The 13435-nt window shown below is 44.9% G+C and overlaps 1 protein-coding gene across 12 annotated transcripts in view; it reads left to right on the forward strand.

Annotated features, from left to right (window-relative positions):
* CELF4 (CUGBP Elav-like family member 4) overlaps nucleotides 1–13435 on the forward strand; it is a 730009-nt gene that overhangs the window by 645526 nt on the left and 71048 nt on the right. For 11 of the 12 annotated variants that reach the window (XR_008574695.1, XM_054810359.1, XM_054810351.1 and 8 more), the window contains exons 7-8: nucleotides 2684–2831; nucleotides 8022–8171. Coding sequence is in view for 11 of the 12 variants with exons in the window: in XM_054810359.1 (XP_054666334.1) it covers nucleotides 2684–2831; nucleotides 8022–8171 (298 nt within the window). In the remaining variant the exon portion in view is untranslated. The remainder of the gene's footprint in view (nucleotides 1–2683; nucleotides 2832–8021; nucleotides 8172–13435) is intronic. The other variant, XM_054810355.1, reaches the window with a different exon arrangement.

Genomic DNA, 13435 nt, shown 5'->3' on the forward strand with positions numbered 1-13435 from the left:
CGCTGAGGGCCAAGTCAGGGGTGGGAATGATTTCACCTGACTGCGTTAGTACGTACAGCTGAACCCACCACCTGGGGCTCCACATGTAATCAATAGGGAGAAACAAAGCTGCAATTCATCTGCCCAGAGGTATCTGGGTACAGAAGGGAGAGATGAATCTTGGCCTAGACTCCTCTGCCTGTTATCACATCAACCATAATAGGTGACCAGCTCAGAAGAAATACCATCTGTATTTAGTTTACTGAATCTGACAATGGGAAATGCCAAAACCATAGTCCCCTGCCTGCCGTAGGATGTCTCTGGTGCAAATAGGAGGCTGTTCTCTGCCAGCCAACCTGCCCACGGCACACGCGTGACCAGCCACATGTCACTCCGTGTTTTGAGGTGGTTTTGTTCATGCAGCTCTGGTCAGCTTTGGAGAAACACAGACAAAAGTCAGCAAAGGCCAGACTGGGACTGTCCCTAGCCCTTGCAACTGTGTCCGTCTCAGAGAGCCGCTAGTTTCAGCAGCAGCGCTGAACAGATCCTATAGGTACAGATCTTGGCCATCATTTCTGCAACCGGCCAGTTATACCCTCAGCTGTCCCCAGGTGACAGTACCCAGCACAGAAAATGAGATATGGGTCAGCACACCCCAGTGCTGGAGTCAATCCAGTGTTAAAGATGGATGGATTCCCCCTTCCTCATTCACTTCATGGGCATACTTACTAAAATCACCTGCTCAGTGCCTCCTCTGGAGAACAAACTCAAACGATGCCTAGAAACAAATGTACTCCTTAAAGGGGAATCAGCATTGTGCTATAATAGAAAAGATTGTCTAATCACTCCATCAGTAATTACAAAGAACAGGATATCACTAATTAAAATGTGAAAGTGTCTTATGCAGGGTATAATAAAAAAGGGTAATTAACAATCAAAGGGAAAGCCACCACCTTGCCACCAATCTGCATTAGGCTACAAAAAATAATAGTACTCAACTCCAGTACATCTGTAGATCTGAAGACACTCCTGCGTGGGGAGGCAGGTATCCTGCGTCCCATTTTATCGCTGAAGAAACCAAGGCAAGTTTACACAACTTGTCCACAGTTATACTGCAGGTCAGTGGCAGAGCATCCTTTACTTTGGTCTTTTCACAGATGGTGACAAGGAAAATTTCAGCATTTGAATGAGCACAGTGATTTCAAGGATTTGTTTTAGTGTGTATATGTATAAATGGCTAATTTAGCCGATATTTCAATATTAAACCAAAGAGTAAGGAACAGTTTGTTCCTTGTCATGGCTTTTGAGGTCTGTTTAATGCCGAGAAGCGTGTCCCGTGTGCTTAAACAACAGCATCAGAGGGTGATTTCCTGATAGGAGAGAGAGTGAGATCAGAGAGAGCAACAAAACAGAGGTACTCTAGTTCTGGAGACAGCAAAGACATGAATCACTTCTAAAATCACTACAGAAAAACAGCTTCCTTCTCCACTTTTGTCATCAAGCCATGCATTAGCAGAGGCTGAGGAATGAACAGAGTGAGGTTTCGCTCTCTGCCCAACTTCTTTCCCCCACACTTTCTCAAAGCAGCAACCACTGGTCAGAAGTGGGGGTTGGATGCACACTCAGACATACCTCATCTGGCTCTTCCTACAGCTCTAGGGAGGAGGAGAAGAGGCAGCTACATCCAAGCTGCCTTCTGCTTCACACCAGGAGCATTTTACAAGCCCACTGAAGCCATACAGTGCACATGAACTGCAACGACTATGTGCTAGGTTCAGAGTGCAAAATAATGATAGCAAAGTCTGATGATAGCAAAGTCCGTTTTTAATGTAAGAAGCATTTCCAGCATGCATAACCATTCACCACCCTTCTGCTTCAAAATTTTTACTCCCAAATGTTTGGAAATATAGCCCAGGTTCTCCATTTCTGCCTTTTGTAGGTGCCCTAAAAGAAGCAGCATTTTGATCATTTTCTGGGAAAAAAAAATAAAATTAAGGAAGTCATCCCAGATCAAAACCACAGGAAAGGGTTTTTCCCACTACACAGTATTAATCTTGCTAAAGTAGGGGAGGTCCCTTCTCTTGCATAGCTCTTCTGGGAGTCTCTGCTTGGTTGTGTTGGAAATAGGTGCTGTAATCTGGTTAGAAGGTTTTGTCATGGTTTTGCTCAGTGCCCACTGGAGGCCTCCCAGCAGCATAAGAAAAACTGATTTTCATCACTGACGGATTAAAACAAATCAGGTTATCGCCAGAGAATTAGCTAAGCTTGCTGCTCTGGAGAGGGGATCCCCTTTCCCCACCACTCCACGTACAGTGGTCTCCCATCAGCAGGCACCAGTGCTTTCACAGAGCTTTGCTATAAGCAACATAAGCCATGAAACCTCTCTGCTCAGGAATGTATAAAGTCTTTTATAAAGGGCCAGGAAGTCGGAGGGCTGAGTCCAACTCATGGGAAACCCCCACATTAGGGAACACATCGTGGGGGTGGGGACCATAAAGACCCCAAGATGCAAAGATGCACTTTGCCTCCAGCTCCTGTAGCGAGAAGGAAGGCCAGGGCTGGGGGGTACGGCAGGCATGGTGAGCTGACATTGCAAAGCAGAGGGATGCATCACACCCTCACCAAGTCCCCATCCTCGTGCTGGTGCTGTGGGCTGCCCTGCTAGTGACTGCGTGATATTTTTTCCCTGCTTTCTTTGTTCCAGCTGATGCAGCAGCAAGCCGCGATCATGGCGTCAGTGGCACAGGGCGGCTACCTGAACCCCATGGCAGCCTTTGCCGCAGCCCAGATGCAGCAGATGGCGGCTCTGAACATGAACGGACTGGCTGCTGCCCCCATGACACCAACCTCAGGTAAGGACCCGGGTGGGTAGAGACAGTGAAAAGCAGGAAAATCTGTCCACATCCCAGAGGACACCTGGCAGGACATGTTAGCTGCCAGGTTCAACCCCAGTGGGTGTTGACTGAAATGTTGGTCTTGCTGGTGAAGACCACCAGAAGTGAGGAGTGGAGTCAACCAGATCTTCTTCTGGTCTGGGAGAGGGGAAAAGGGGCAGAGAAAAGGGGCTGTTACCACCTCTGCCAGGGCTGGATCCAGCTGGGGGTCAGCTTCCACATGGTGAAACAGTTGTAAGGACAAAGTAGAAGGTCTGGCCAGCAGTGAGCTGTTGGGCTAGCTGTGCCCCACACTGAGTGGCACTCACTGGTGGGTGAGAAGAGCAAAAGGATTGAGACCCACCAGAGCTGGGATGCAAGGGGCTTCTTGGAGAGGAGGACGGGTGCTGGCAGGTAAGGCTCTCAGCCATGACCCTTCCTTCTCAGCTACACAGCTTTCCTTTAGCTCTGAGCATCCTCCAAATGGCACAAAACTTCTCCAAGGAACCTACACTGGTTTGTTGGTGATGCATATAGATGTCCAAGGGGTCAGTGCTGGTGCTGTCACAGCCAGGCCAGTCCAAAGACAAACAAAATAAGTTTTGTGGTGAGATGCAATATCATTAACAAGATGAGCTATGTGTTTGGAACACATAAGCCTGTCCTTACTGTGAAATAGGACAGGAGGTACCACCTCTGGTGCTACCTGGAATGCAAGTGTTTGGTGAGAGGGGTTTCTGGCTTCTGGAGCAGAGGCAGGTAGTGAATGTCTTCCAGGATCTGGCCAGGCTGTGAGGTGTCATGAGAAGGCCATGCTAGGAGCTGCAGTATATGCTTCAGTGGGCAGAGAACTAAGCTGAGGTGGAAGCAGCTCTGGCTTTCCTGGGGCTTGAAGCACAAGGAAATCATTTGGGCAGGAACAGGTCAAGGAACCAACAGGGCTGGTAGTCATGGAGTGGCATGCAGCCTAACATGGGGAAGTAGAGCAGCAGGAAAAGTGGGGCCAAACCATGAAAGGAAAGAAGTGAGAATTTGGAGAGCTTTGCAACATACCTCTGAGACTGATAGGGCAGCAGAGGCCTCAAAGGTACATCTTCAGAGGACCATTTCTAAGGGACAAGTTGGGATAAAAGGGTCCCTTGGGTGGTGCAGGTTGTTCCTGTGAGAGGCACTGGGGATGGGACTGTGTTCAGAAAGACATAGCATACCAATGCCTGGTGTGAACCTCAAAGCATCAAGCCAGGCTGGAGGAGACCAACTTGACAAAGGTTTGGGGTGAGACATGGGAGGAGTGAGCTATGCCTGAGCCAGCTGTGGTGCAGGCAGCGCCAGGCACAGCAGGATCTGGGACTCCAGAGCAGAGCAGTAAGACAGGAAAGGGACAGCTTCATTGCCGAACACGGAGAGGTCTGCACCAGCCCTGGAGCAGGAAAGGGCCGTTTGACAAAGCAGCCAGGAAAGATGCCTCATGGCTGAATGACACTGGATGGCAGGGAGATAAGCCACCGCAGCAGTGCAGGCTTGGGGGCTGTTCCTAATGACTGAGTTCTGCTAACCTGTCTGCCAAAGAAAACCTCCCCGTTCACCCACAGCTTAGCATCTCTTTGCAATCTGTAGCCGGGAACAGTGTCAGCAGCTACTGGATCAGATATGTATCTTTTCCCTTGCTTGTATCAGAATATGAGGGAGGAAAAAAAAGGGAAAGAAAGACAGATCTCATTCCACGTGAACTCATGGAGAGCCAAGGAAAAGTGCTTGACTCAAAAATCTTATTCCACGCATTTCAAAATATATGTGTACACAACGATAAATGTATAAACAACAAGTCAATGGAGCTACTGCAAATCCAAATAGAAAAGTGGCTTAATTATATGTGCAGCCTTTAAACTCGCTGCTGGAAAGATTATCATATTTGCATTAGCCAGATTTGTTTTGTGTTGGTGGGAGCAGAGAGAGTCAAACAAAGACTGCCTGGAATTCAAATGCTCTCAGGGCCTGGAAAGCTGAATCCAGGCAGTAGTTTCTGATGGCCACACCACAAAAGAGCACAAGCTCTTTTGCATATAAATAAGTTCTGTGACATAGGTGTGTAAATACCAGTACAACAGCCAAATTCTGTGCCTACCATGATATTCAGAACATGAAAAATATCTCAGGCCTTCTTTGTTGTAAGGTCTGCTCCTCTTCTGATGCGCCTCGTGCCTTTATGGGACTGTTAAACTCTTATTGTCAGAATATAGGAGAGGAGAGCTCATGTTTTTTACATGCTTTCCACAGTACCCATGACTGGTCATTATTGAAAATAAGATGCTGGTTTAGATGATCCCTTGATCTCTTTCACTCTTCTTATGACATATTTTCAATCTTGGAGCCTATGCACTTTGACATTACTGCAGATTTACTTTGAATGGGTAGCTTTCCTCGTGAAAAACCTCTGTAATGGGTTGTGGAAATGTCCATTGACAATTATTCCTTGGGTGAAACGTTTAGACTTTGAAATGACTCCTTGTATTACTACAATGCTCACAAACCTTGTGATAAGACACACAGAAAATGTTTCACATAACGTCTGAGTAAGCAAGCCCACAACACTAGCAGCAATTTCTGAGTAGCCAGGACATATCTGAAGCCTCACATGAATTCTCCTGCTGGCTTTTGTTAGCATTCAGAAAGCCAAATGGAAAATGTTCATTCTGCTTCATAGCAGGATTTCCAGTCATTGAAGTATATCTTTGTTCTGACTTGGAATGAAAATGAAACATTTCAAAGTTCTCTGAAAAACAGGCATTAGAAAAAGTGTTTGGAAGATTGGGAAAAAAAAGAAAAAAGAAAAAAAAAAAAAGTGGTTTGATCTTTTCTAAGCAAAGGAAAAATTGTGCTAGAAAAAGGACACTGGTAACCCAAAAGTCCTAGAGGCTTTAGAGGTATTGGCTGAGCACAGTGCCTCTGCGCTGGTATCTTCAGGCCTCCTAAACCAGTTGATTTTCTATGCATCCCTCCTCTGGGGAAGTGGGTTCCTTGGGACACAGCCATGAGTTCTTTCAGGGTCACAAGTTCCCATGGGATCTGGGAACTTAAAGAGTTTTGGATCCAGGCAAATCTAACAGTCTAGAGACAGGATCCATCTCACCTGGCTTTAACCATACAAAAATTAGACAAATAGTTTAAACTAGTCACCTGGCTTGCCTGCAGTCAGGCAGTCCCAGGGTGTAATTCAGACCCTAGAAACTTTATGCTGTCTGCTGGCATTTTGACAGTTCCTCATCAAGAGTCAGTTTTATCTCACACGACAGTCCGTAACTGCAAGGCAATTAAATTGACATCTCTGAAAGTGTGGTTCAAGTTTTACATTTCTCCCATCATTGGTATAATCAGGGTGAAAAGTGGGTCTGCAGTGGGTCTGCCACTGTGTTAACTGCACAGGAGGGCTAGAAATGAAATTTCATTTAGGATTCCTTCCTTCTCTTCTCCCTCCCTCCATGTTGTAAATCTGCAACTGGTGTAGCTGCAGCAAGAGATCTCAAACCAGGGATGAAATCCACAACTGGCATGCATCATGCTATTTGTTCTCTGCAGTGGCATTATGCCAGTTTTACTCCAACTACAGATCTGACCTCTCCAGGGGAGGGTTCTTTATAAGAAGAAAATTAAAGAGTTGCAATAAATATGCCTAAACTCCTTAGACATGCACAAAATAGCAAGCACAAATCCCTTGCTGCAATTTTAGAAAAAATTACTTACATTGTCTATGCAAATAAAGGAGAGATCCAGAAAAGCAACTGAAATTTTAAGTAGCCTTTGTGATTTGCAAACTGATGGCATATGCTAAGAGCATTGCCTTTGGACTTCACTTGCCACCGTTGGCTCCCTGTACCTCCACAGAGGACATTTTTAAAGGCCAACACCATTTAAATAAGCAAAGGGGAAGCAGCAGCTTCTCTGCCCAGGGTATAAGAAAAGAGTTGAAATAGTACCTGCTTTTGGGGCTACTCAAATCAGAACATATTAAAACATCTCATGCATTTGTACTGGCTTTCTTAAAGCACCAACACAGATTTAAGCAGTTGTTAAAGTGTGTCATTGGACTGACATGGAATGCTGCTATGGTGAAGAAAATTTCTGCAATTAGTTTAAAAAAACAGGTTATTGCAAAAATGGTGCTTTCAATCAGTAGTATACCCTGACACAGAAAGATCCACAGCTGGCAAAAGAAAAATATGATTTCATACTTATTAAAATTCATTTTTGGCACCCCAAAACATCCTGAATAAGTTGCAAAAAGCACAGACTGCCCAGACTTTTTAAACATACATAGGAGAACACAATGATGTAGCAGAGGGATTTAATTCTCCCTTCAGAAATTTAAGAATTCTCTACCAGTGGGTAACAGGATCCCACCCAAAATATAAAGACTAAATTCTTCTGAAATAGAAGCATTACAGGATGCATCTGGGAAGAAGGGGAAGAGTATGATTCCATGAAACAAATCTAGCCAAAATTTGGCCCCTGTTGAGTGGGAGGTCTCTACTAAAACTCTACAAAGTCAAGTTTGGGCCAAACAGTGACACTAAAAAAAATTATCACTGTCCATCTTTAGGCAAACCTTTTAAGCCTCTCTGGTGCTGAGAAAGTTCAGAATGAGTTGTACCTGAAATGTGTATTCATGAGAGAGTGCAGACAGAGTAGTCCTGGAAATTGGTATAACCACAAAGCTGACATCTCCAAAGAGAAATTGAGAAGAACTGCTGTAGAAAGGTGGGTCTGAGAGTTTGCTTCTGGTGCTAAATGATATCTAGGAAAGAAATATCTGCTTATTTACCAATTTAAACAGGTAATACTCCAGGGAGAAAGTTCAGGAGGAAAGGTGATATTTCTACAGTCTTCTGTTGTTTGCTGTTAGCCATGGATCTAGTCTAGAGACCATGGTCACCAGGCAAAAGCTTCATTCTGTTGAAGAAAGTTTTGCAAGCCCTTCTTAAGTGCTTTCCAAATAGAGAGGCAATGGCAAGCAATCCTTTTCTTTTCATGGCAGCTTGAGAGATTTTTCATTTCTTGGATTATCAGAAGGCTTCTGTGTGGTGGTCACAGCTGTTGCATCAGTAGTTTTCGCCATGTAGTTATTGCTTCCAGTACTCACCAGCTCTGATTTTGTGTCCTTCCCACTTGCAGGTGGAAGCACGCCTCCTGGTATAACTGCACCAGCTGTGCCTAGCATCCCGTCTCCAATTGGGGTGAATGGTTTCACTGGCCTTCCACCGCAGGCTAATGGGCAGCCCGCTGCAGAAGCTGTGTTTGCTAATGGCATCCACCCTTATCCAGGTAAGCCAGACCAATGCTGTGCCCACAACCGGCTCCTTCTGTCTTAGGGAGATTGTCCACATCCACAGACTTTGTCTAGCATGAGTCACCTCAGAAGGATCATACCTCACACCATCAAGGCATCTAGCATTGGTGCAGTTAGGTCCTATCCAGCTCCAGTTGTTACACACTTAAATCTAGATGATACATGTGAAGGGCATATTGGAGGTAGAAAATTTTTATGCTGAAGGACTGAGTGCTCATCTGCTGAATGACTTGTCTGGTGAATAGAAACAGGACATGCAGCATGTTTCGCTTTAGCTAAAATTTAATCTAAGGGCTGACCAGTTCATTCTGGCAAATCTCCTAGCGTTACTCCCAAGGGTCTTGCTCCTGGCTAGCCTTGAAGGAGCTGTGCTAAGCCTGTTTGCATCTCCTTGCACCCACTGTTGGTATCTCCTGCTGGGATTCCCTTACAGCCGATGGCTCTGAGAAGATGAGTCCTGAGGGTTCACGTGGCTGCTGACCCAAACTGATCCATGTCTCAGACCACGTGCACAGGCAGTGGGTGCTGGTCTCTGAAACACTCACTGAACCCAAATCCTGTTGCCTTTCCAGGCCTGGAGACTGCAGCTCCTTTAAAATAGCCACAGAATGGGCTTAGCTTCACCGTTTTGTGGCACACCACCAGAGAACTGCTGCTGAGATTCATAGACTGTGACTAGCTTAAAAGATGCCAGTACTGAAGGGGTGATTTTGCAAGCCCTAGCAGTCAGGTATGAATGAGGGAAGTTAAAGGATGCATACCTACCTCTATACCTGTACTTGCAAACGTATGGACACTCTGAGGCTGTATTCACCAAGAACTCAGGAGTTTACAAGTCCTTAATATGCACCTACATTTTTTCAGTATCCTCAGCATTTGAGATAGCCCTCTCCTCCAAGCTGTACTTCTGCTAGGAAGACATTCCTTACCAATGCTGTACACATACTAATAATAACGATTATAACAATAAAAATTTAAGTAAATGTTACTAACTGATCATAGCCACCAGCTGGCAAAGGAGTATTTTACCCTGTGGCACTCATAGATTGATCTAGTCTGCTAGGAAATCAAACACTGAGTCAGGTGCTCCAGCCAAAAAGCCTACAGAATCCCAAAGAAAGTAATTCTTTCGATCTCAGCAAGTCCTGAAAACCCAGAAGATTCAACATCACAGGGGACCTTATGAGCTACAAGAAAAAATACCCCATAATGTAGAAATACAAAAGTCTTACCTGAGTTACTGCTTAGACAATGTCACTGAAAAAACCCCTGTGAATGTAGCAATGGAAAGACCAGAAATGTCAAAAGTATTGAGAAAATAATTTTCCTTTCCCACTTCCCCACCTTGTAAACATTTAGCCATGAGTTCAACTTTAACCAGAATTGAAATCAAGAGGCTTACTGTGTTAAAAGTTAGACATGCGTATTCATGTTCATAGGAGCTTAGAGGGATGGGGAGCTCTTGGAGACTTGCAGAGGCATCAGAAGATTGGAGGGAGCCCTTAGTGTGCTCAGTGAGCAGCGAGAAAGCCCCCCCATCTTTAAGGTTATATAAATATAGCCATCTGTTCAGCTATCCATCTATCTAAGTATCTACTTGTTTGCCAGTCTATCATCTCTCTGTTTATTCATCCATTTCTATGTCTATCTTTTTTCTGGTTTATCTAGCTCCTTTTAGCTAATCTTCCATGATCCATTACTGCAGATATCAGAGAAAAGATGAACTTACTAGATGAATCTTAATGACTTGAGCTTTTGTTACTATCTCCATATACCCTCATAATTAAAGAAAGTTTTCAGTTAGATATTTCATCCATGATTATATAAAAGTCAATGGTTTTAATCTGATTCTCTCTGAGTTTTGGAGAGACTTGCTCAGCCAGCAATTCACCGTTAAGTCCCTGCACAAACACCAGCAGCCTAACAGACTGAAAGGTGACAGGCATCCTTGCTCCACTTCTCTGCAGGCAGAGAGGCTCCTTTCTGCTGGTAAAGCTGACATCCAAATAGCCTGCTTTGTGTAGAGTTTGGATTTATCTTGGTGTGTCTTCAGCAATACATTTGTTTTTCTCAGTGCTCAGCTTCCCCATAACTTGGTGATACCTTAAGTTATAGCTGACATGTAAAGGGAACAGTGCCAGGCCAAACCCTCATTTTATTTCTCCCTATCCCCACTAGCAAGGAAACCCTGAAAGCAAGTTCCTTTGTAGTAGTTTGGGAGTAGGACACATCGTGTGTTTGCTCCATCTTCTTCTCTTCCTTCTCATGATCACTTATGCACTCTCCAAAACTCTACTCCTTGCCACAGGCTTTATTGAGGCCTGGAGCTTAGCAGCATTAAAAAAGAAAAAAAAAAAAGAATTAGACATTTATATGGGTAATGAGAACATCCACAGTCACATTAGACTGCATAAAAACGTAGAAAGGACACAAACCTTCATGCTTTATGATATAAGCTAGCCACTAATTGCTTGGGGTTAGAAAGAAATTTTCATCACTGCGCAGCTTATTCCATCATTGTTCATTATGGGATTTTTCGCACTTTCCTCTGTAGCATCTGTTACTGGCACTGCCCTGTCTTTGTTTCTAAATGCAAGGGTAGAAAAAAAATATTAAAGCTGAGCATGCAATTGCACTAACATCACAGAGAAGAAAAGAACATGCCAGTCCCCATCCAAAGTCAGTATCTTCCAAACAACTTTCTTTTATGGTATGTGTCTCATACTGAAAGTGGCCAAGAGTGCTGCAGTATTATGTACATAACCATAGTCTTGCTATGATTATGACTTGCTATATATTGTTTAAAGCCTAAATTTTGCTCTCAGATACTCTTTCATACTCCACAAAAAAACTCAAATGTGGGTTCACACCATCATATCCTGTAGCAGAATGTTCTCTGTTGCCTGAAAATAGAAAAACAGAACAATCAAAATCTGTAGAGGCATGACATCCACATCATTCAGACCCAAATAAATCCCATTAATTATGCAGTTTGTCTACATGTCCACCTTTGTGTCTAGCTATAATATTTTTCATGCTGCATCTGAAGTACTCCAGAACTCCAAAGTAAAAACTGTAAACTCCACTGTAAAAACAGGTCCAGGTAATGTAATGGTATTTACTCTGTAGTTTCACTCTTCCCCCCCGCCCCGTGCTCTTTTTTTAAGATTCCCTTTGTCTGGAGCAAGGACACACACAGTATCATTTGAGTCAGACTACTGAACCATCCATGGCTTTGGGGCAAAGGCAAGAGCAGGACGAACATCCCCACTCACCAGTCTCTGATCACAGCCCCAGTGCCTGCAGGAATTCACTTTTTCTGTGGCTCTGGCCAGGCTATGGATCCATGCAGTAGCACTAGAAAACCATTCCTTGCAGGCATACTCTTTGTGAGCCTTGCTCTCACCTTCTCCCAGCTGAGCCAGTACATAATAACTCACAGGGCATTTTGGCATGGACGGAATCACATGGGAGTAAATATTTCCCCTTGCACTAGTCCGAACCCCTTTGGAGATTTGGCCTTTTTTTGTATTAATGCTTGCCCTTTAGTCTTTCAGCTTGCAGAGCTATTGAACATGGCAATGTGTCACAACATATAGTGGGGACAAAGAGCATAATTTGTTGTGCTATGATCTGGTGAGTCACTTTGCAGCAGTGCAAGAGCATTTGCCATTTCCACATTAGCCATAGTAACAGGGATTGTGCTTTTCTGCCAAAGCTTTTCAGCCACCCAGAGCCCTGTGCCTCTCTTGTTAACAGAGTGTGATGTACAGTATCAGTGGAGAACATCTGCACTGCTTTCTGCTGTGTCTCGCACCATCAGCACTCTGCTCTCCAGTAACAGGTCCCTGCATTGTGAGGGACTGGATAAAATGCTCACTCCAAAAATAAAGCTTTCTTGGGAAGAGAAGGAGAGGGACAGGTGAGAAAATGGGGAGAGCGAAGGGCATCAACCAAGAGAGAGAAGGGATTGAGTATCAAAGGATCAGTGAAATGAGGAAACTTGAAGGAGGTACAGAGTAGAGCCCGCAGAAAAGAGTGAGCACTGTTCTGTGGTCTTCAGTCCAGTGATGTGCCCAGGAAGCAGTAGAAATGCACCCTATAGCATCCAACAGCTCCCAAACAAAATTATTTCTCTTGGGCCAAGGGACATCCAGCTTGACCAGATCCAGAGATGGATCCAGTGGTATGACAGCTTTGTGGAGCTACAGATGGGACATGCTTTCCAGGATGCTGAGTTCTTCAGTGCATTTGTTTTGGGCTTAGGTTGCTGAAGAAAACAAAAGCAAAGTTCCCTCGGTTGCTCATAATACCATTATAAACACGTCGCCCCATCTGCTGTTCTCAGGCACACAGTGGCTCTGACTGCCCACCGCTGCCAGGACCAGCTCTATCTCTCCTCTTTGCAGACACAGCAGAGGTCCCCCACTCTCCTTTGGTTATCCTCTGGGCACGTCTGGGCTAGCAAGACAGCAAGCTCCACTTCATACCCTATTTGGGGTCCAGCCCTCTCTGGTGAGGACTAGCTGTCAGTACGAATGGGCAGCCAAGCCTTTATGCCCACATGTTTCCAAGCCGCTGCTGAGATTGGCAGTAAAGGTGTCCCCCACGGGTGAATTCCTGTGCTGTAGAATCTCATGTCTTAGGAACTGAACCAAAACCATCAATTCATTTTCCTTGGCTCAACAAAGAGCTATCAGGCAGTAACCAATTTCACCCATTGCCAGCAGAGACACGATTCAAACTCCATCTGTAATTATTATCATTATCCAAGCTAATTTTGTAGGGGAGGAGTTGCCGGCATGCTAATATGACAGCCTTATCTATTAGCTTGTCAATTAGCTAGCAGCGCTGCTGATGGGCAGGCTGCTGCTCTGGGCCAGTCAGTCCCAGGATCAGTCCCGATCACAACAACCACCATCCAGCGGCCTTGGGCAAGAGCAGGGCTTCACTGCAGGCAGAGAAAGGGACTGATTTCCCCCACCCCAGCACATGACTTGACATTTCAGTCCTGAAAGATGTCAGACAAGAAGAGTTTAGAGAGGAGATGGATCAAGAGAACAGAAAAAGAGTGACTTGCCTGCACCTGTAGAAGGTCCAGGATGAAATCCAAGCCCCACAGCATTTTGTCCAGACGTACACCATGCCCTGGAAATGTACCTGGCTCAGTGGCCCTGAGGCTAAGTTACTTACTGTGGGAAATCTCTGGCTGTGTTGTGTTTGTCCACCCTAAATCTCC

The sequence above is a fragment of the Grus americana genome, chromosome Z (genome assembly GCF_028858705.1).
Source record: "Grus americana isolate bGruAme1 chromosome Z, bGruAme1.mat, whole genome shotgun sequence".
Lineage (NCBI taxonomy): Eukaryota > Metazoa > Chordata > Aves > Gruiformes > Gruidae > Grus > Grus americana.